General features: G+C 54.9%; 1 protein-coding gene across 2 annotated transcripts; it reads right to left on the minus strand.

Moving 5' to 3' along the window:
- Window positions 1–474: 474 nt before the first annotated feature.
- Window positions 475–20,789, minus strand: RPAP1 (RNA polymerase II associated protein 1). Of its 2 annotated transcripts, XM_056133407.1 has the most exons (25): window positions 20,446–20,789; window positions 17,246–17,478; window positions 16,670–16,818; window positions 16,312–16,401; window positions 12,913–13,033; window positions 12,116–12,337; window positions 11,276–11,455; window positions 10,235–10,350; window positions 9,983–10,081; window positions 9,247–9,348; window positions 8,909–9,076; window positions 8,128–8,307; window positions 7,898–8,032; window positions 7,628–7,798; window positions 7,126–7,283; window positions 6,468–6,620; window positions 6,155–6,359; window positions 5,748–5,857; window positions 5,361–5,556; window positions 5,060–5,212; window positions 4,641–4,783; window positions 3,253–4,009; window positions 1,455–1,631; window positions 1,289–1,348; window positions 475–1,057 (listed from the first exon to the last, which is right to left on the minus strand). In XM_056133407.1, exons 2-25 carry the CDS (start codon window positions 17,400–17,402, stop codon window positions 890–892), a joined length of 4,170 nt encoding a protein of 1,389 aa, XP_055989382.1. In that variant the 5' UTR covers window positions 17,403–17,478; window positions 20,446–20,789; the 3' UTR covers window positions 475–889. The 2 variants fall into 2 exon arrangements, with proteins under 2 accessions (XP_055989382.1, XP_055989383.1); XM_056133408.1 differs by lacking the exons at window positions 16,312–16,401; window positions 16,670–16,818; window positions 20,446–20,789 and having other exon boundaries at window positions 17,246–17,347.
- Between the last annotated feature and the right edge of the window lie 2,278 nt (window positions 20,790–23,067).

Raw genomic sequence — 23,067 nt, forward strand, 5'->3', positions numbered from 1 at the left:
AAAAAAAGAACAATTCAGAAACTCTCCAAACAGACTAAGCTGAATTGATAGACTGGTCTGATGACCTCCCAGCCCTCTGTACCACCAATGAAGTTTTCAATATAAGGGGTGTTACAAGACAGGGCCATGGACTAAATGTCTGTGCCCGCCCCAATTAGGGGTGGGTCTGGGGGAAGAGATGAGCCCATGAGGGGCCCTTTCTTGGGAAAGGGAAGACCTGCCATCAGGACTCAGAGAGCTCACTGTGTTCCCTCAGACACATGAGGGGCCTGGGAGGAGCCAGGAGCTAGGCACTGTGGCAAACAGGCTGCCAGTTCTGTTCAGCAGCTTGGACCCAAGTCCCCGCTTCTCCGGGCCAGAGGGCCCAGGAGGCACCGCCTACCTCCTGAAGGACAGAGACTCCTAGTGGCTGTGGCTGTTTTGGAGCGCCACCCTCTTGGCACCCCTCGGAACCAAGCCCCATGTTTTTGTGGTCCCAGTTACCCTGATTCCCTGTACTCCTCCCACAGTGCTCCTGCTTCTCCACCAGCTAACAGACCTCTCCTTCCAAGCCAATCTAAGACATTCCCAGGAGATAAAAAAAATCATTTTAATGCCAACGTCCAGCTACAATATTTAAATACTCTGCCTGGGGCCATGAGGGGGAAGAGAGGGGAACTGAGTCCATCCCTTCCCCCAAGAAGAGGTGAATGTGTGTCACCTTCACTCTCAGCACAAACCCCAGAGGCTCCAGACCTGAGCCCCAGCTCTCAGGGTCTACGTGGAGGCGGGGTTGTCCAGAGCTCAGCCTGACGCCAGCCTCTGTTCTGGGGCATTTTGTCGCCTTGGGACACACGGCCCCACCTAGACAGGTGTCTGTGGGAGCATCCTGGGCACTGGCGCCATAGCTTCACCCCGAGCAGCCCCCGGGGGCCTGTCCCTCCCCGCTCTGGCCCATCTCTGAGGTGAGGCTCTGAAGGTACTGCTGCCGCACAGGGGGCAGCTGCGAGTAGAGCTCAAAGCCATCGGGGCAGGTGGAATTAGGGAGCTTGTAGAGCAGGAGGTGCTGCCGGGGTGCCTGCAAAGAGAGAAGGACGCCATGAAGTAGCAAGAGGAGACCTGCTGAGATTTGCTTGACCCCTAAGACACGGGTGTTGAGGGAGTGGAGGACTTGATCATTCCTGGCAGTGTTCGGGGAACCATATTCGGTGTAAGGGACCAAGCCTGAATGGGCCACGTGCGAGGCCCCTAAGGTCCTCGATTTTCCCACCCTCCCCATCAGCCAGCATCGGCCTAGGGCTCACCCTACCTCATCAGCCAGCAGCCACGTTTTCTGCAGCATGCTCCTGCGGACGGCCTTCACCTCACCCTAGGAACAGAACAGGGAGGGAGTGCAGGGCCACAGTTGGCACCCGCTGCTGGCCTTGCTCTGTCTCAGGCTCCCCTCCAGCCACGGTCTGTGGGATCTGACTTACCGAACTCTTGGGGTCCTGAGAGAAGATGAAGCTGTTGACATGAGCCACGGCCACTGTGTAGAGTATGGGGCACCAGCACGGCCGGAGCGCGCCTGTTACCAGGGCTCGGAAGTAGAGCTGCAGGAGGGCCAGGCTGTCCTCAGGGGGGCTGGTGTAGTTCTCCAGGGGCACAGGCAACTGGGATGGGGAAGGGACACATGATGAGGGTGCGCAAGGGAGGCCAGCCTCTGCCTGGACATTCAGCCCTCTGTCCTGAGCCTCAGGGCAAAGGAGAGCGGCAAAGCAGGGCTTCCAAATGCGCTTCCCAGACTTAGTCTTCTTAGGCTCTCCTGCTTCTTAGTCTTTGTAAAATGAAAACTCTAAAATCCCAGTGTTCAGTTGCTCAATATTTCCAAATCTCTCAACAGTTCCTGTTCTGGGCTGGGGAGATGGCTCGGAGGGCTGGAGCAGGCCTTGGATGCAGGAGCCCCAGCACTGCATGATCCCCCAAGCACCAAAGGCATGACCCCAGCCACCACCAAGCACCAAGGCCAAAATATAGCCAAAAAGCCAAAAGGAAAGTTTATGCTCTCTTTCTAGAAATTACTGTTAATTCCATGCAGAAATGACTATGAAAGAGACAAACTTTTTACATAATGATATTTATCATAGTCACTTTAAATAGCAATAATAATAATTAAAAACAGCATTCATGCCCCCCAAGGGGTTCTGGTAACTTGCATAACGAATAATTATTTTTTGGTTTTTCTTTGGGGTCACACTTAGCAGTGCCCAGGAGCTACTTCCAGCTCTGGGTTTGGGGGTTGCTATTGGTGGTGTTCAGGGAACCAAGGTTTGCCACCTGCAACATAGGTCTCCTGCATGCAAAATGTGAGCTTAGCCCACTGAGCCCTTCTTTGGCTCTAGCACGGACTTTATATGATAATAATAATCAATATCTATAACAAAAATAAACTAGAACTGCTTATTTCCTAGAATGACCAATCATATGGGAAATGTAATATTAAGTGAAGAGAATAAAGGTAAGGTAAAGGTAAAGGCCCTCCCGTTGATCGTCGATTTGCTCGAGCGGGCCCAGTAACTTTGTTGTTACTGTGTTTGGCATATCGAATACTCTCGGTAGCTTGCCGGGCTCTCCGAGAGGGGCGGAGGAATCGAACTCGGGTCGGCCATGTTGGCCACTTGTAAGGCGAATGCCCTACCCACTGTGCTATAGCTCCAGCCAGTGAAGAGAATATTTTTATTTATTTTTTAAATTTGTTTTTGCTTTTTGGGTCACACCCGGCGATGCACAGGGGTTACTCCTGGCTCTGCACTCAGGAATTACCCCTGGCGATGCTCAGGGGACCATATGGGATGCTGGGAATTAAACAAGGGAAGCGCCCTACTTGCTGTGCTATAGCTCCAGCCCCAAGAGAAGAAAATATTATGCAGGGATTCCACTTTATAAGCTAAATGTGTACTAAAAGAGACAAATGAAGTGCCAGAGAGACCGTACAGGGTAAGGTACTTTCCTGGCACTGCATATGGTCCTCCAAGCACTGTCAGGGATCAGTCCAGAGCACAGAGTCAGGAATACGTCCTGAGCACCACTGAGTGTGGCCCAAACCCCCATCTATGACCAACACCAACTGTATGCCTGGAACTGTGCTCAACCTATTTCCTGGGTTCTTTTCATCTCCTTAAAGTCCCCAAAGGAAAGAAGGAACCTGAGGGAACCCAAAGCCAAACAAGGCAACCCTGTGCTGCCCCTGCCAGCTCAGCTAAGAGGGTCCACGTAGACCATGGGCAGCAGTACCTGTGACAGAGGCAGGCCTAGGGCTCTCAAGGCTCCCACGTGCTCGCCAAAGAGGGCGAGGCGCAAGGTAACGCTGAACCGACGCTGCAGGGGAAGGAGGACCAGTGTCCCGAAGAGGTGATCCCCAAACGACACGGCCTCAAAGTGATCCAGCAGGCTGGCATAGAGGTCAGGAAAAGATGCCAGGCCGGCGAGGGGGCAGTCTAGGTGGAGATTTGGCAGGACTTCTGGCCGGCAGAGCTGAGTCACGAGGGCTGCCACCAGGCGCTGTATGGGGGCCTCCCGGAACAGCTCACTGTCCACCAGGAACACACACATGAGCCGTGCCAGGCGGGCAGCAGGAGGCACGGCCCAGAGGCTGCGAGGGCGCCAGCTCTCCAGGACAAGCACCCACTGCAGGGCCCGCTGGGCAGTGCCCACAGTGTCGGAAGGAGGGACCCCCAGGCGGGGGTCTGAGGCCTGGTGGTAGAGGTGAAGCAGGGGCAGGAAAGGCCAGTCGGTGGGCAGCAGTGGCTCCTTGGGCACTGGGAGCAGCAGGCTAGGCACATGCTGCAGCTGCCCGCGGTGGAGGGCCTGGGAGGCCAGCAGGCTGGCTCTGGCCAGGGAGCAGTGGGTGAGGTAGCAGCTGCGGATGCTGGGGAGGTCCTGGCAGGCCTGGGTGAGCAGGGCCCCACGCCCACCCCCCAGTTCCTGGCCGCTCCCCAAGGAGAGTTGGTCGGAGAAGTCAGCTGCCTCCGGACCGCCCGATGCTCTCTCCCTGTAACGGAACCCAAAAGACAAAAATGAGGGCTGGAACCACAGCACCCTGAAGAGCTCTGCAGAGTCAACTCTGCAGGCCTTCCCAGGGCCTCCCATCTTGCTCCTCCCTAAGCCCCCATAGCCTTCAAGACGTGTGTGTCCTCTTTAAGAGGACAGACACTTGGGCTGGCCGCCTGGGTGTGGTCTGCTCTCAGGTGAAGGACAAGCTGTGCAGGGAGCTCCACAATTGTTAGCCATCACACCTGAAAGCTCATTATGTCTCTTTTTCTTAGGGGGAAGAGATTTGCAGCCACACCCCACAGTACTCAGGGGCTTCCCCAGCTCAGTGCTTGGGGGTAGCTCCTAGCAGTGCTCTGGGGCGGGTAACACGGTGCCAGGAATTCAAGCGAGGCTTCCTACACGCAAGGCATGTGCTCAGCCTGCAGAGTTCTCTCTAGCCCGAAGTCCCTCTTCTTAGTCACGTGGCCAAACCCATGTTTGAGCAATTCCCTCCATGATTAGCCTTGGTCCCCGCATACTGGGAGGAAATGGGTACAGGGACAGGTCAGCGAAGGGCAATTCCTATTCCCTGGCACCCCAGCACAGCTGCCCTCAGCGCTGTGCTCCAGGGACGCTGGCCCCAGGCTCACGGGAGGAACTCGGGCCGGAACACGCAGGTCCGCAGCAGCTCGTGGGCGAGGTGCTCATTCCCGGGCAGCAGGCGGCTCAGCAGGGCGACGGCCAGGCTGTGGAGGAGGGCGGCACTGGGCGCAGGCACCGTCTGGAATGTGGCCTGGGGACAACAGCAAGCAGGAACTAAGCTGAGGAGGTGAGAGGGGCCAGGCAGAGGGGCCCGAGGATGAGGGGGCAAGCAAAGGTGCACATGCGAACAAAGGCATGGATGCCCCCTTGGAGGACGGGCAGAGCGGCGGGTCCTGCCTGGTGGGGCAGCACAGGCTGCAGAAAAGCATGGTGGGGAGAATGGGGGGCAGTTGACAATCGGGGAGCACGGGGCTGCATGAAGGTATGGGGATAGGGGATGTGTAGATAAAACAGGCCTACCACCTACCACACGCTGGGCCAGGTTGAGCACCAAGTACTGCAGGTGGTACTCGTGGCGCAGTGCCCACGCCGAGAAGGGGGTGAGCTGGGGGGCAGGCATGGGAGCCACACACTGCTGGAAGTAGTCCTGGAGTCCAGGGGTGGATAGTAGGGAAGCCAGCTGGAAAAGATGACCATGTTCCACTCCAGAGGAGGCCACTGGACCCACAGGACTCCCCAAACCCAGGGAAGCAGAGCCGGCAGATGAGGTCCTTCCCCTGGGGTACCTTCTGCCTCGCTCTGGTCCCTGCCTTCAGCCGCAGGCTCACCTGGACACACAGCCCCTTGTGGATGCGGGTCAGGGTGCCGCAGAGGGCCAGGAGGGCCGTGAGGAACGGGAATGGCGAGGCGGAGCCTGGCAGGCTGAGGGGTGGGCAGCCTCCGGCACAGCCCAGGGAGGGGAGGCTCAGGAGCATCTCGGGGCCTGGCGCACAGGACTGTGGGTTGCAGAGAGGGGAGCAGCGCCTGGAAGCAGAGGGGAAAGGCTGAGGGGTCTCTGGCCCAAGCTGAGCTGGGCCTGGCTGGGCTGAGGGGCCCAGCGCCCCACTGCCACTGCCTGCCAGGGATCCCAGCTTCCCTCCCAGTGGGCTTCTGCAGAGATGAAGCAGGGAGTCGGAGCTGGGCACCCCACGACTGCAAATAGTGTCCCAGCGTACCGAAGAGCCTGGCACAGGTCACCCAGAGGGGCCTGGCACAGCAGGGGCAGCAGCAGCTCGTCCGAAAGGCGCTCTATGTCCTGAAGCCAATCACCGGGGCACATGCTGGGCTGCAGGGCAAGGAGCTGGGTGGGCTGGTGGTCCGGACACGCCTTCTCCCTGTTCTGGTGCCCAGGACCTGCCCAGGTCCTCCAGCCTAGAGGTTCTGTGAGGGAAGGCTCCTGCCTCTTGAGCTGCCTGGAGGGAGAGAAGCCCCCCAGCCAAGGGGACTTGGGGTCCCCAAAGAGGTGGGGCTGCTGCAAGGGGTTCCTGGAAGTGCAGCTGGATATGGGGTGGAGAGGGGGCAGGAAAGGAGGGAGCTCGGGAGATGAGGTGAGCTGGTGAGGGCAGGCAGGTGCCATACTCACCTGCTGGCTCCAGGCCTGGTAATAGGCGTCCAGGAAGAGCAGGCAGGCGGTGGGCACCGGGCCCAGTGCGCACCATGCGTCAGGTCTGGACAGCGACTCCAAGGCCTGTCTGAGACATGGCTCCACCAGAGGCTGGAGCCCGCACACCTGCGTCCAGAGCAGCGAGGAAGGGGCGGCCGATGGGCTGACCTCGGTGGTGTCATCCCTGCAGGGGTGCCGGAAGGAGTCCCCATGAGGAGGGAGAGAGGAGCAACCCTGCCTGGCCGAGCTCCGGATTGCACATGCCTCCAGGTGGGTCCAAGTGAGCACCTACCTGCTGGGTTCGGAGGCACTGGTGGCCAGGGTCAGCTGGGTGAGGGCGGTGAGCAGCGAGGCAATATGCTGCATGGCGAGGGGCCGCAGAGGCTGGGTGGTCAGCTGGCGCGGCACAGCCTGTAGCACCTGCACCAGGATGGGGTAGAGCTCCCTGGGGAGGACACGGCGGACGCTCCGTGTAGCAGATGGAGAAGCACAGATAGGGCCCGGGAAACAGGAGGAGAGACCAGGCAGGCCACTTCCAGGGAACACCCAAGGGTGGAAGGTGGGGGCCAGTGGTCAGGGGGATTTCATGGCTTCCCCTCAAAAGGGCGCTGATTCCCCCCAGGTACTCCCAGGCCCACACAGAATGTTACCAGCCAAGAACCTCATCTCCCCTCATGTGAATTCTCACACCTGCCCGTTCCCACCCCCTATCCCCAACTTCCACAAGCTGGAAAGCTTTTGTCTGAGGGCTTACTTCTGGCTCACTCCTGGTGGGGCTTGGGAGTCCATACGGGGTGCCGGGGGTTGAACCCAGTCAGCCACATACAAGGCAGGTGCCTTAACCCCCGCACTACCTCTCCGACCCCACGTTGGAAACCTTGCCAAGGCTGAGTTCTCAGCTTCGGTCAGAAAAGCAGAACCAAGCTGCTTTCCTCCGAGGGCCCCCTCACCTGTACAGGTCTCCGGCCTGACCGTAGGAGGCGGCCACTGCCCACAGCCGGAGGGCCTCGGTGCTCAGGGTCTCCGCCTCTTCCTGGGGCAGGGCCAGTTCCGGGGGTGCTTCGGCCAGGAAGCGGCACAGACGGCTCCGGAGATCAAAACTGCTCAGCTAGTGGTGGGCAGAGAGTCGGGATCGGGGCCAGTGGGTGGGCAGGGCACCTGTGCCCCTTCCTATCCCTCTGGTGCACCAGGGCGGAGTGAGCACCACCCGTGCCCACCCACCTTCTGCTGTGGCTCCCTGCTGTGGCAGGGGTGCTCCAGAGGAGTCTGCCTATGGTGTAGGACACAGCCAGGGGTTTTCCCACAGCCCAGATCAGGCCTCTGGGACCCGGCTCCAGCTGGGCCTTCCCAAGCAGGAGGTGCAGACAGTGAGAAGGGGCCGGGAGACACAGAGGAGCCCCATCCAACCTCCCGTGACTCGTGTCCCTGGCTCGGCCCTGGGTCCCTGCTTACCAGTCGCACAGCGATGTTCCTGCCAGCCGAGGCCAGGACACGGAGCAGCTTCATGGCGGACGAACAGGGCACCCGGTGGAGGCTGGGGGCAGGCCCGGCCTCCCTGGGTGCCCAGCTAGTGGGTAGAAACTCTCGCACCACGGTCCCCATCAACCGAGGGCACTCCAGGATCTGTGGGGCGGGGGTGGGGGGCAGAAAGAGAGGAGGTGAGGGGCTGAGGGGCCAGGCCAGGCCCCAGTGCTCTCCCACTCCCCGGCCCGGCCTTCTCACCCTCGTGGCTGACTCCAGAGAATGCCGTGCCAGGCGAATGAGCACGGCCAGGATGTCGAGGACCACAGAGGGCGCTGGACAGGTCACCTCCAGCACGTAGCGCAGCCGGGGCAGCAGGTTGGTGGCCAGCAGCCCCTGGGGATGGATGACAAACACCCCCGATGACCCCTCCTGCCCAGCGCTGCCTGGCCGGTGGCTGCACCTGCAGCCACCCTGGCACGTCCCTCTACCTTGATGACGTCGTGCCGGGCCAGGTCAGACGGAGGCCGGGAACTCTCCTCCGGGGCCTTCTTTGTCTTTTCCACTGGCGGCTCTTCATCCTCATCCTCAGCATCCTGGTCCTCTTGGCTGGGGATCAGCGGGAACACTAGTGCTCCGTGGTACCAGGAGAAGGCACTGTCCAGGAGCTCCTGCCAGGGAGAGGAGTGAGGTGGGGGTTGGGGGTTGGGGAGGAGATTGGGGACAAGGCTCGGAAATGCACCTAGGAGAGGAGCAGAGATGCCCCCTCCAAGCCTGGCATGGTAGAGTGTGCTGGGCATGGTCCGAAGGGTGGACCGCTTTTTTTTTTTCTTTTTGGGTCACATCCGGCGATGCTCAGGGGTTACTCCTGGCTCACGCACTCAGGAATTGCTCCTGGCGGTGCTCGGGGGACCATATGGGATGCTGGGAATTGAATCTGTGTCAGCCATGTTGGCTGCGTGCAAGGCAAATGCCCTACCCGCTGTGCTATCGCTCCAGCCCAAGGGTGGACCTCTTTTTGTCTGGTTTTGGACCAGAGCACCTGGTGGTGTTCTGGACTTACTCCTGCTCTCTGCTCAGGGATCATTCCTGGCAGACTCAGGGGAACTTATGGGAAGCTCGGGACTGAACCAGGGTCAGCCATGTGCAAGGCAAGCACCCAACCCATCATACTTTCTCTCTGGCCCAGGCTGGGCATCTACCCTTTGCTTACCCAGCTACCCCACAGCCCCAAGGGCAGGCCCCATGGGAGCCAGGGCCCCTTCTTTGTACCTCGTCTCCAGGAAACACCAGCAGAGCCCGGAGAGCACGAACAGCAGCGGCGATGACCCCGTCCACCCGGTCATCCAGGGAGAAGCGCAGCAGGAAAAGGAAGCCAGCATCCAAAAGGAGGCGCAAGACACTGCCCACCAGGCGGTCCCCAAACTCGCCGGCCTGGGCCTTGGGGACAAGAGGGGGAAACCTTTGCTGAAGACGCTAAAGTCATGGGTTCAGCTTAAGTCCTTCACTCTCCCTCCCCCGCGCCAGCACCCCAGGAACTCCCAGTTCCCACAGGATCCCTGGTACGCATGTCGGGGCAGGGACGTGCAAAGCCCGCCAGACCCACTCACCCTGCTGATGACCTGGGCCAGCACATGCAGCGCCAGGGCTCTCTGCTGGGGCACCTGGCTGCGTGTCAGGTGGAAGAGCTCCTGCAGGGAGTACCCCGCTCTCTGTGCGGGGCCAAGATGTCAGAGGCTCCCAGACACGGGGCCACGCCCCCCAACAGACACACCAAGCAAACCCTGTGCCTGCAGCTGAGAGTACAAGGCACCTGTTCACCCCCAGCCCTCGGACAGGTGCAGACAAGACCTGCACACAAGTGCCACGGCAGCCGGTGTGTTGTCTACAAACAACCTGGGGGTGGTCTGGGGAAGCGAAGCAGTCTCAGGTGCAAGAGCTGGTGGCCGGGCCTCGAGCACAAGGAAAGATATCCCGGGAGCCTCAGAAAGAGACGGGGGGGTGGGTGAAACCTGGGGCACTGAGATGCGAGCTCAGCAGGAACTGGTAGTGCAGGACCAAGGGGCCCAGGCCCTATCCAATGCCAGGAGAGGGATGTGTGAGGGCTGGGCTGGTCTAGCAGGGTGCACTCAGCAGGTTGGAGGTGAGAATGGCGGGGCGCAGAGGGCAGAAGACAGGAAGGCGCGGGGGGGGGGGGGTCTCTCATCTAGGAGACACCATGGGAAAGGACCGACAGAGAAGGGCAGATCCTGGTGCTGGACTAGAAGGCCATCTAAGTGCTGGCAATGCCAGGGAGGGTGCCCAGGACATGCCGGTGAAGTAGTACCAAGAGCCGCCTGGACTCACCTCTGCCTCCTCCCCATGGTGGTGCAGGCCCAGGTGGGTGGGCAGGTCAGCATCGGGGGCCAGCAGCTCTCCCTGGAGGTTGAACCGGGCCTGCATGCGCTGGAGGGAGAGAGAGTGAGAGGAGCATGGTGGGCAACATCCAGCACCTTGGCCTCTGTGGGCACCAGCAGAGTGAGGGAAGGAGAGCCCCAGGAGACGGACAGAGAAGGGCCTGTGTACCTGCCCCGTCCCACACCCCTAGCATGGGCTCACCTCCTGGGTCCGCTTCCGCCGGAGTGGGGGCAGGTCCTGGGTCCAGTGCAGCTTGTCCAGCTCCACTGTGTCCATGTGCAGCCACTCCTTTTGGGGGGCCACGGGCAGTGCAGGAGCTGCGGGGACGCAACAGTTATTTCCTCGGGACGCACTGACCCATCGTGGGGAGACTCCGTCACCCGCCCACAGCGGCTCCAGCCTCCTGCCCCTAAGGGCCTGGCAGCCGCTGCCTCCAGCTCTGGCCTGGGTGGCGGCTCCTGAGAAGTGGGTGAATGTCTGAGAGGGCAGAACATAGCCACGGGCTCCAGCTCTTGCTGACCCCAAGGATTTGTTGGGAAGAAGAAGGAAGAAAAAGCGAGAGGAGGAAGAGGGAACCCCATACAGTGGGGAAAACCTGTCCTCCAGCACCGACTCTAAAGGAGTGGGTAGAGTGGGTGGGTGGGGACACCCCGACACCTCTCCCCCTTTTCCCCCACAGCACGACTGCTGCAAACCCACAGGGGCAGGAGGGTCATGGGGCTCGGAATTCCATTTCATCTTTGGCAAAGCACTAATCCAATAATCCGGGTCCTGGGAAATCTCTTTGCCCACGGGCCGGCCTGCTGGGGGCTGGCATGTTCCTAAGATCCAGACAGAGCCTTCCTCTCCCCTCCTCCCCGCAATGCTGAGGGCAGAGGCAGAAGGAACTGCGGGATGGAAGGAGCTGAAGTTGGATCAGCTCCTGGAGGGTTGTGGGGGCCGGCGGGGGGGTGGGAGGGATTGCGGGGTGGTGCGCTCAGATGTCAGAGCCAGCAGCCACAAGACTGAGTCCTGTGAATACAGACGGTCAGGAGAGATGGCCCCTGTCCCAGCTGGCAAGGCCCACGAGAGAGATGCTTCTGCTTCCCTTTTCCCACGTCCTGCATCACACCCAGCAGTGCCAAGGATCATGAGGTACTTACTGGGAGGGATGAAACTCGGGACCCCCATTCGGCGCATGTACTCTAGTAGGGACCCCTTCCCTCTCCTTCTGCTCCCCTGAGATGATCCCCTTTGCCGAACCTGGGGTGCTCGGCTGCAGTTCCTCTTCCCTCCTGGGCTCTGAGGCAGAGGCTGGCACGACAGAATCTTCCACAGTGGCTGTGGTCGAGGCTCCTTCCAGCCTCTGCTCCTCCCGGGCCCTCTCTCCTGCTTGCTCCTTGCTGCAGCTACGAGACTTCAGGAAGGCGACCAGGCCTGGATCTAGAGTGGGTAGAGGGGAAAGTGGGCCTAAGACCTGCTGGATTGCACCGGCCTGGCCTGAGCCCCCTGGGGCTGTTCCCCTCCTCCCGGCAGCCCCCAGTTGGCCTGTGTGTGAGATCAGAGGCATGAGGGGTGGTGGGACAAACGCACAAATGCTGGCAGGGGTCAAAGAGAAGGTATTCTGGGTGCTACTCCTCCTACTTTCTGGTGACTGTATTTACACACAAATCTTCTCTATGAACTGAATAGCTGCTGTGTACTTTCTCTGTGCTAGATGCACAGTCTGAAGCAAGACGGACTTGGTGCCACTGTTTAGGTGAGCAGAAAGGAGGTTGGGATCGGTCAGGATCAGAGAATGGGGAATCCAGAGGTGTAATAGGAGGGACGGGATGGGGGGAGCACGACACACTCACATCAGGGCCTGGGAATTGAGCCGATCTGGGTTTGCATGTCACCTGCAACCCTGGCCAGCTCTATAAGCAGGGGAGAATTCCTCAGTTTTTGTCCTTAAGTCAGTGAGGTTGGCACACAACAGAAACAGTATGAGGACAGAATGAAAGCATGTATCAGAGACCCAGGCCTGTGTGGGTAGGCACAGTGAGCCCCCATGTCTGTGGCTCTGTGGGCAAACCTGGTGCCCATGCCATGCTGCGCCCATACCAAGCTGTGCCAGTAAGCGCCTCTGTTCCTGCAGGATCTCCTCGGGTGCCATGGCTTGGAGCCGTGCTACATTCTCCTCGTGGATGGTCTGGGCCTCCTGCTTGGCCTCCTGGCCCCGGAGCCCCGTGCCTGTAACCAGGTGGGGTCCTTGGAAGATGGGGCTGCCTCCCGGATGTGGGCAGCCCTGCTCTCCTGGAGGAGCTTCTTCGCAGGTCACAGCACCTGGAAGAGGTATCAGGTCATTTTCTGGCCTCAGCTCTCCCCTCTCTACTCCCACTGGCCCTGGAGGCCCCGAGCACTCCCAGACAAGGAGCCCCAGGAACCCTGGGGCTATCTTGGGGGCCCTTTCTACACAGCTGTCCCCTGAGATGGTGCCTGTGTTCCGGCAAGGCGGTGGGCGGTTGGCAGTAAGGAAACCTAGTGCCATCCTGACTTCAGACTTAGCGGGGAGTCTCCAGCCTCTTCCTTTCTCCCTGCACCCAAGACCCAGATGCGGATCCCATCACCCAGACCACACTATGAGTGGGGACATGGGATAGTGTTCCCTTCAGAGAGCTCAGATACTCATTCTATCTGAGATCCAAAGGTGACTCTGGGTGGCCCCTGTTTTGGAATCACCCTCATCTGTCCCAACATGGGGTGTGCCTTTTACCCCATGAACTCCCACTTGAATGACTTGATTCCCCCCAGCCCCCCCGCCAACATACACATACTGTGACTGTGTGTTTATGGTTGTATGTGCGACTCTGTGATTGTGTGTGTTGTACTAAAAAGAAGACCCGTTTGCGCCCGCTCACCCTGTGGTGGGTGTAAGGTGGATTTGGCATCTCTTGGGGAAAGTGGTCTGGCTTCAGACGCTCTTCTTGCTGCAATTTCCTGAGCAAAGATGCTCCTCTGACCAGATGTTGTTGGCATCCCCTGAGTGGACAGAAAACTCAAGTGACCATTCTCTTCTCAACCATATTATAGCAAAGTCACTGGAACAAAGAAATAAAGGGTCTTTCTTTGGGGACAGAGAGATAGTACACTGTGTAGGTCATTTGCCTTGCACATAGCTGACCCAGGTCTGATTCCTGCACCACTTCGGATCCCTTGAGCTCAGTCAGGAGTGATCCCTGAGTACAGTGCCAGGAACTGAATTAAAACAAAACAAAACAAAACAAAACAAAAACTGTGGCCAGAGAGACAGTACAGTGGGCAGGGCGCTTGCCTTGCATGCTGCAGACTTGGGTTCAATCCATAGCACTCGGTATGGTCTCTGAGCAAGGCAGGAATGATCCCTGAGCTCAGAGCCAGAAGTAAGCCCTGAGAAGTGAACGGACTATGCGTTAATCCAGGCCATCAAGTCTGCCGGAGGGGAAAGGGTGTTGCCCCATTCGCCCTCTCTTCTCTGGAAAGAAGGATGGCGGCCGCATGGGAGCCTTGTGGACAGCAGGTATGAGCCGGGGGTGTGGGGGCGACTAAAACCTCATGGGAAGGGGGGCGTTCCGGTCCGTCCTTCACACCCTACCGAGGCCACCAGTTGCCCCCCACGAGCAGCTCTCCAGCACGGCCACAGCCCCAGAAGCACAAGGACTTAATGCAGAAACCAGCAGCTTGGAGCAGAAAAGTGAAAGGACTATGCGTTAATCCAGGCCATCATATCTGTCCGGAGGGGAAAGGGTGTTGCCCCATTCGCCCTCTCCTCTCTGGAAAGAAAGATGGCGGCCGCATGGGAGCCTTGTGGACAGCAGGTATGAGCCGGGGGTGTGGGGGCAACTAAAACCTCATGGGAAGGGGGGCATTTCGGTCCGCCCTTCATGCCCTACCGAGGCCACCAGTTGCCCCCCATGAGCGGCTCTCCAGCACGGCCACGACTCCAGAACACAGAAACCAATTTCTTAACTATCTGACTTTCAGTAGAAATACTTCCAGGGTCAATAGGTAAAATAGCAGAAATCCAAAACCAACATTTAATTCTTGAACCCAGCTGTAGAAAGCAAATCACTTCACAATGCTTTTTCAGCATGTCTGATTTGGGGGGGGTAAACTCTAAATAATAGTGGTGAATCTTTTATTGAAACAGTGAATCTAATCAAAGCAGATAGAGTGTTAACTAGAATTCATCTGCCTCACAGGGACGGGGAGGGGTGGGGGGTGGGGTTTTATTGGGGTTCTTCATGGTAAAAAATAAGTATTGGTAAAGGGAAATGTGTTTGATAGTTGCATGACTGAGACCTAAACCTGAAAGCTTTGTAACCTTTCCCACAGTGATTCAATAAATAAAAAAAAAAAAAAAAAAAAAAAAAAAAAGTAAGCCCTGAGCCCCACTGGGTGTAGCACAGAGACAACACAGAAAAAAAAAAAAAAAAGGCTGCTGTGAGTTCAAAGTGTGAGTGCATTTGGTGGCTGAGAACCACCTCCCCAGGCCAGCAGGGATGATGATGGTGATGGGTGGAAGGGTGAAAGGAAGAGAAGGAACAGGGCCACAGTGACCATTTATTCTCCCCTGCAGCGTAGTTATATGGAAATCGTAGGCTGGAGCAATAGTACAGCAGGTAGGGAGTTTGCCTTGCATGTGGCCGACCTGGGTTCTATCCCCAGCATCCCATATGGTCCCCTGAGCACTGCCAGGAGCAATAACTGAGTGCAGAGCCAGAAGTAACCCCTGTGCATCGCAGGGTGTGACCCCCCAAAAATTGTGAAGGGTGGTTGAACATTATCATAACAATAAACAGATGTAAAGCCCCTCCTTCAGGGAAAGTTCTTCTAGGACAAAAGCTCACTTGAGGGTGTAGCACTCTAGATTACTAGGAGATCCACTCAAGGGCAGTATTCCATCTAAGGGCATATTGCTTTCTCCTTTCCTTAGCTAGTAATCCATTTAAACAATCACATTAAATTTACTTTCTAATAATGTTAGAATCTCCTCTTGGAGAGCCCCGCAAGCTACCACGAGTATCCCACTCGCACAGAAGTGCCTGGCAAGCTCCCTGTAGCATATTTGATATGCCAAAAACAATAACAATAATGGGTCTCATTCCCCTGATCCTGAAAGAGCCTCCAATCATTCGGAAAGACGAGTGAGGAGAGGCTGCTAAAATCTCAGGGCTGGGACGAATGGAGACGTTACTGGTGCCCGCTTGAGTAAAGTGATGAACAGTGGGATGACAGTGATACAGTGAATAATGTTTCTAGCCATTTCACATGGACACAGTAAGAAATATATTAAGGTTAAAGGGTGGCTCTTCCTGGGGACATCTCACTATATATCCCAGGCTACAGTCCTCAGGCCAGGTTCGTCTTTTCTAACCCCAGCAGGGTCCTTATCTAGTTACTTCTTTATGAGTCATGACAAGAGTTTGTTCCTTGACCATATACTTCTTATAGCGCTTAGCCTGTCCCTTTTCAATGCCAGAGTAGCTTTTAGCTTGCCCCGGGCCCATCTAACTCCCTTGCCGAGACCCTCCTTTTGGAAGGGTGTTAGGAAGTAAGGGCAACTGAGGCTTAAGTCAAGTAATGCCCAGGAGCAAATATTATTGGGAATCAATTAACTCCCATGTTACAAAAGCATAGTAGCAACTGTCTCCCTGTATCTATACAAAAAGGACATTGCTAAACCATGCAAGTGACATAAAAGAAAGAGAAAAGCAATATAGGATTAAGAGTTCCTGATAGAATTGGATGTGCTTCGGGAGCACTGTGGTGGGAGCAATTCAAACATAAGCTCCCTGCTGGAGGAGCAAGGACAAACCAATGTTATCCAACACTTTGCTCAGTCTCCAGGAATCACTAGCTGCCCTCTAGAAACGCAGAGTACAAGTCTGACAGGCTGGGAAGGGGTTTCTGGCTCTTCTATCTATTAGCTGGGTGGCACCGAACAAAATATCCACCTTGGGGCTAGAGCGACAGCACAGCGGGTAGGGCGTTTGCCTTGCACGCGGTCGACCAGGGTTCAATTCCCAGCATCCCATATGGTACTCTGAGCACGGCCAGGAGTAATTCCTGAGTGCATGAGCCAGGAGTAACCCCTGTGCATTGCTGGGTGTGACCCACTCCCCCCAAAAAAATCCGCCTCTTTGGGCATCCACAATTTCCTCATGCGAAAAGTGGGACTGGCTGTAGCAAGAGTAGATGAAGCATATGTGCTGCTCTCTAGGACCACCAGTCTGAGGAGGATGCACTATGAGACCTACCGACTGCTTCCTGAGTCTCACCTGCCTTCCCTGTGAGCGATGGAACACAGGAGGGAAAGCCACATTACTAGGTACAGGCAGATTCACGGCCACTGAGCTGGTGTCTCGTTCCTGCAGCCACAAAGCACAAGGTAGTAAGGATGGAGGCATCCCCAGGCTGGCCCCTTCCCACTCCAGGCCCCCGGTCCCCGGCAACCACGGCCTTGTGCCGGGGGACATCAGCCCACCTTGCTTCTTGCAAGGGGCCTGGTGACGGAACCATGCCCCCAGCCTGACTGCTGGGGGATCAAGTCCCACCAGAGTTGCCCTCTGTTCACCCCCACCAACACCCCTGTAGCCCTGGATGCCCACTCAGCCCACTCAGCCGGGTGCGACGCACAATAATCTTCGTCAAGACAGCAGTGATGTGCTGATCATGCCTGTTCAGCCTCTCCTCAGGGTCCTCAAAGACAGGCAGGGAACCCGTGGCACTGGGTCTGGCTCTCTTTGCAGGAGCAGGTACCAAAGCTGGAGGCACATCAGGGAGATCTGAGAGAGGAAAGCAACCATGAGAACTCCATCCCTGATCTAGAGGAGACAGAGATATGGGATGGGGGAGGCCTGGGAAAGAGAGGCAACCACGAGGTCCGGCCCAGACTCTTGTCACCTTGGGCTGGAATTTTGTTTTTGTTTTTTTTTGGGGGGGTGGCCTCACCTGGAGATGTGCAGGGGTTACTCCTGGCTCTGCACTTAGGAATTACCTCTAGCAGTGCTTGGGAGACCATATCGCACGGCAGGGATTGAACCCAGGTTGGCTGTGTGTAAGGTAAACACCCTACCCACTGTGCTATCTCTCTGGCCCCCATGGCCAGGATATTTAAGCTCTTTGAGCTGCCAACTATCCAAATAGAGGAGAGGGCTGTGGCGTCTAGAAACAGAGAAGGCCTGGAGGACCTGAGGCTACCTGCTCACTCACCGTCCAGCACCACCACATCCCGAGCAAGTGCATCTCCCTGGCACCGGCTTCCTTTCTGCACCAACTGCACTGCCGGGGCTGTGCCGGCCGCCAGGAACTGCCTCTGGAAGCGCAGCAGGTCTTCCTCAGCCTCGCCTGGCTTTGGCCTTGCCAGCATCTTGACGCTTTGGTTGCTTCCCCTGGGGGACTCTTGCTGGCTCCGCTCTGCTGTGGGGGTGTCCTCTCATTCACCCCTGAAAGCAACAGAGATGATGAGACTCTTCGCTTGGTTCTCATTACTGTTTACTAGAGACTCCTCTTCCGTCTCTTCACAGCGCTCAAGCTTCCTCAGTCATACCTTATTATCATCCCTTCCTATTTAGCCCTCCCTGATGTCATCCACCTAGCAACAATATTTACTGCCAACTTAGGTTGCTTATAATCTGTGCATGATAACACTCTAGGAAAAATCAGAGGGGAGCTAAAGGAAATGCCATCAGGGACAGGCAGATAAATGTGTCATAACAGGGAGCAGTGGTTCTTCATCAAACTGGAGAAAAAACCATGCCTGGCCTAAGGATATTCAAATTATTAAAAAAAAAACCAGGGGCTCTAAAAGATCAATACAGAAGACTTGTTTCTATTTTTATGCATGAACAAAGAAAAATCCAGAAGATAAAGTGAAGAAAAATAACTCCAGGGGCCAAAGCAATAATGGTACAGTGGGCATTTGCTTTGTATGCAGCTGACCCAAGTTGCACTCCATATGGTCCCCTGAGCTTACCAGGAGTGATCTGTGAGCACAGGAGAAACCCTTGGGCTACACCTGGTGTGACACAAAAGCGAAAACAAAAAGAAAAAGAATTCCAGGAGACTGAGGGAAGGCTTTGTGTCTAAGAGTGTCTTGGGCCTGGGAGACAGCACATAAGGCTTGTGCGTGTGCCCAGCATGTGGGATCCATCTCCAGTGCCACACAGTCTCCTGAGCATGACCAGGTGAGACCTACAAAAGTGAACTTAAAAATGCCTGCCTTGGGGCTGGAGCGATAGTACAGCGGGTAAGGCATTTGTCTTGCACGTGGCCAACCCAAGTTCAATCCCCAGCATACCATATGGTCCGCAAAGCACTGCCAGGAGTAATTCCTGAATACAAAGTCAGGAGCAACCCCTGAGCATTGCTGAGTGTAACCCAAAAAGAAAAAAAAAAGCCTGTCTTACAAGCATTGGGCCATGGGTTAAATCCTTGACTGCCCACATGTACCAAAGTCCCTGCAGCTTTTTTACCTGGACCCTCAGTGCTGCAATAGAGTGCGAGATTTCAGCAAGCAGCCAGGTGTGTAAGCACTACAACCAGAGATGCAGGAGCACTGTGGGATATTTACAAATCATATATCTGGGGCCAGATAGTATAGCGAGAAGGGTGTTTGCCTTGCATGAGGTAACCTGGGTTCGATCCCTGCTATGCCATATGTGCCATATGATCGCTTGAATACCGCCAGGAGTAATTCCTGAGTACAGAGCCAAAAGTAGGCCTTGAGCACCACCAGGTGTGGTTCGAAAACAAAGCAAAAAATAATATAACTGATAAAAGACCTATGCAAGGGTATATAAAGAAATAACTAGATAATAAAATAACAACTATCCCAACTGAAAAATGGGCAGACAGGTCTGGGATCTAACTCAGCAAGAGAAAGACAGAGGGGGTGTGGAGAATGGGAGAGAGAAGGGGAGATCAGGGACAGAGGGATAGTGATCTGGATGGGCAAACAGTGCCAGTGAGTAGTTAAAGGGCTGAAGCACATGCCTGCCTGTCTTGTGGAGACCAAGTTCAACCCCTGGTCTTACATGGTCACCTGAGCACCAATGGCTGCAGCCTTGACGGACCCTAGCTAAGCCTGAGAAATACCATATCACCAGGTCTAAGCACTGAACCAGCATATGGCTGGGAGAGGCCCTTGGCCTGAGCACTGCTTGAGAGGGTGTAGGACTGAATGAATAATAGGCAGAGAATTTTATTTATGGTTTTTTGAGGGCAACACCAGGATTTTGTTTTGGGGCCACACTTGATGGCTTTCAGGGGCTACTGCCAGTTCAGGGATTGCTCTTGGCGGTGCTCAGGAGACCAGGGAGTTTAGGGGTGGAACCCAGATTTTTACATATAGAGCATATACTCAATCCATTGAGCTCTCTCTGACCCTGGGCAGAGGATTTAAATAAACATTTTAATAACGAAAATATGTGGATGAACAGCAAGCACATGAAAAAATGTTCAATTTCATAAACCATTGGGAAAATGCAAATGGAATCATAATAAGATAACATTCCATACTCAATAGGAAGACTCTAATCAAAGGAGGAAAAAAAATAACAATGTTGGCAATGATGTGAGGAAATTAGCACACCTTCATATGGTTTTATGTGAAAACATAAAATAGCATAACCATAATGAAAAGCAGTGTGGTTGCTTGGGCAAAAGTGAAATAGTTATCAATGACAATGGCTCAGTAATTGTATTCCTAGGTATAAAGCCAAGCAAAACTGGAAACATATTTACAAAATACAACATATAACAGGGGCCAAAAGAAGGTTAAAGAAGTTAGAGCACATGCTTTGCATGTGTGAATCCCTGAGTTTGGTCCTTAGTACCCTTACCAGCCGCTATGGAGGTAAAAAAGGAAAAAAGGTACACAGGACCGGAGAGATAGAACATCGCATATGGTCCCCCTCAGCATCACCAGAAATAATTCCTGAGTGCAGGGCAGGGGGTAACCCCCGAGCATCACTGGGTGTGGCCCCAAAATAAAATAAACAAAAGGAGGTACACAAATGCTTCTGGTCTTCTAGCATATTATACAGTGACACTCACAGCAGCCAGAAACTAGAAACAAGTCAAATCCTAATCAACAGATGAATGTGATAAACTGTGAATGTGTGGTTAACGAAAGGTTTTATTTCTATACAACAGATAAAACGATAGATATCATCGATAAAACGATAGACCAGTGGGGTTGCACCATGCATGCATGTCCTACCACAGTACCTGTAAAGTCTCAAGAAAGGAAAGCAATCATTTCAGTCTCAAGTAAAGTCTTCAGTACACTTCCCCCCCACTAACTCCACAGCAGATTTGTTCGATCCCAGCCCGCGCTAGAAACGATAAACAAGTTGAATAAGGATGATCCCACCTCCCGGTGGGTAACTTGTAAGCAAAGTAGCGCTAACCCGGTCTTCTCCCGCGGCCTCTGGGGAATCTCCGGCGCTCTCCCTTTGCAGCCTATACTCCAGGACGCGGATCTTACGGTAGGATCCACTGGGATCCGCCAGGAGCTCCAGGACCACCCGCTTCAGCAAAGAGGCATCACCCAGACTTAGCCTACGCCCTCCCCGGACGGCGAGCCGAGCCCGAGACCTCCGCACCGAAGAAGCTGCGGCTGCTCCCGGGCAAGCGGGTCACTCGGGCAGGCTCCGCCCGAAGAACTGGATGCCCTGCACCTCTGCCTTGCGTCCGGATCTCCCGAAGCCGGTGCTCCAAGCCTTAGCGATCACTCGCCCGAGGCCCTCCTGGGCGCCGCCATCTTGCCGCGCAAGGCCCGCCCTTCCGCCGCTGCACCGCCTTTCAGGTTCCGCCTCGCAGCCTGGCCCCGCCTCCCCGTCGGGACTAGCTCCGCCCACTACACGTCGGCGTTCGGGACTCCCGAGGGCGTGAGTCTGACCCTGGCTTTCGGTGAGCTTAGTGCCCACGCCGAGAACGGCACAGCCTTCCGAGAGACGGCGGCACAGGCCTTTCTGCATATACTATACCGTCCCAGGGGTCCGTAGATGTCCTCTACACTCGACAGCCGGGATAGCCGCATCCCAGAACCCAGCAGCACTCCAGCCCACGCAGAACACGCGGAAACCACCAAGGTGACTTTCCCAATGTGTTTATGGGCGGCCGTGAAAAAGGAAAGGCGAGATCCGAGGAAAGAATAATGATGGAAAGAAGGCAGAAGAAAGCCTGCCCCATTGCCCGCAATCTAATCCCCTTTCAGATCATCCTTTCTTCCTTCACATCAGTCTCTCTGGACTAGGGCTCAGCGCCAAGTGCATGAGACCTAAATTCCATTTCGGCACAGCAGTGAAACAAAAACAAACCCCGAAACAAAAGCAAAAAGACATACTAATGGGACTGGACAGATAATAACAGGAATTAAGGTATTTGCCTTGCTTGCTGCCAACCCCAGTTCATCCCTAGCATAGATTCCCCAGACCAGGAGTGATCCCTGAGCACTGCCAGGTGTGGCCATAAACAACAACAACAAGCATACTGGTTTCCCTTTCTGGAGATTTTTTTTAAAAAAACCTTTTCTTTGCACCCTCAGTCTTCCTTGAGTACTGATTCTAGCTGATCAGTACTTAGAAGCTAATTCTAAGCTATTGCCAACTAACTGTTCCATTTGCTGAACTTTACTTAGAATCACTTGGAATGCCTTACCTAAAAACTGCGTGTTACTCTTTACAATAGCCAGAATCTGGAAAAAACCTGAGTGCCCGAGAACAGATGACTGGTTAAAGAAACTTTGGTACATTTACACAATGGAGTACTATGTAGCTGTTAGAAAAGATGAAGTTAGGAAATTTACATACAAGTGGTACTACATGGAAAGTATCATGTTAAGCGAAATGAGTCAGAAAGAGCGGGATAGACACAGAAAGATTGCATTCATCTGGGGAACATAAAGCAACAAAAAGGGAGACTAACACCCAGGAATGACTGAGATTAGTACCAGGAATTTTGCTCCATGACTTGAAGGCCAGCCGCACGTGCTAGGGGAAAAGGAAGCTCAGATAGAGAAGAGAGCACCAAATAAAGGCTGTTGTGAGGACCCTCCCAGGGTGGGAGAAGCATGCTAAAAGTAGTCTATAGACCAAACATGATTGCCACTCAGTGCCTCTCTTGCAAAACACAGTACCCAAAAGAAGAGAGAGAGAACACGGGGGAATACCCTGCCACAGAGGCAGGGTGGGGGGGGGGGTGGGGGGGATGCTGGGACCCGTGGTGGTGGAGGATGGGCACTGGTGGAGGGATGGGTACTTGATCATTGTATAACTGAAACCCAAGCACAAAAATTTATAAGTCTATAACTATACCTCATGGTGTTTCACTAATAAAAAAATTAAAAATAAATAAAAAGCTCTACCTAAATTGGAAAAAAAACCCTGCGTGTTATACTGGGAATGTATTGCCTACTATCAATTGTCCCTTGTTGTCATTTAATAGTATATACCCAATTTCCTTAAGAATCTGAGTTCTGGGGCTGGAGAGACATTACAACAGGTAAGGTGTTTGCCTTGCAGTGCGGCTGACCTGGGTTTGATCTTTGGCATCCCATATGGTCTCCTGAGCATGCCAAGGAGTAATTCCTGAGTGCAGAGCCAGGAGTAACCACTGAGCATTGCCAGGTGTGGCCCAAAAGGAAAAAAAAAAGAGAGAGTCTGAGTGCTTTGCATCCCCAGCCCAAACTTTTGTTTTATTGTTTTGTTTTGTTTTGTTTGTATCCTTACTGTTTAGCATCCAACACATTACTATGTATATAGGATACTAGGAAAACTGTATGGGCTGGGGGAGGTAAGATGGTGGTTAAGTCACTTGCCTTGCAAGGGCTGACCCTGGTTCCACCCCCAGTCAGCCAGGAGTATGCCTTGAGCACCACCAGGTTTTGTTACCAAATGTAACAAAACCAAAAAGGAAACAAGAAAAGAAAAAGTGAAAATTATCATTTGGTTGAAGACAATTTTAGAAAACCCAGTGGTTCTCAAAGTACAGCAAATGGCAGGGCAACCCTCAGTTTCTCTCTCTCTCTT

This window comes from Sorex fumeus, unplaced genomic scaffold, assembly GCF_029834395.1.
Source record: "Sorex fumeus unplaced genomic scaffold, SorFum_2.1 ptg000098l, whole genome shotgun sequence".
NCBI classification, from domain to species: domain Eukaryota; kingdom Metazoa; phylum Chordata; class Mammalia; order Eulipotyphla; family Soricidae; genus Sorex; species Sorex fumeus.

Coding starts and splice junctions, on each gene's coding strand:
- RPAP1 (XM_056133407.1), bottom strand. CDS start 17,402: ATGCTGGCAAGGCCAAAGCCAGGCGAGGCTGAGGAAGACCTGCTGCGC. Junction 4,010..4,640: donor TTCCGGCCCGAGTTCCTCCC/GTGAGCCTGGGG, acceptor GTTCCGTTACAG/GGAGAGAGCATCGGGCGGTC. Junction 1,058..1,288: donor CGTGGCTGCTGGCTGATGAG/GTAGGGTGAGCC, acceptor CTCTCTTTGCAG/GCACCCCGGCAGCACCTCCT.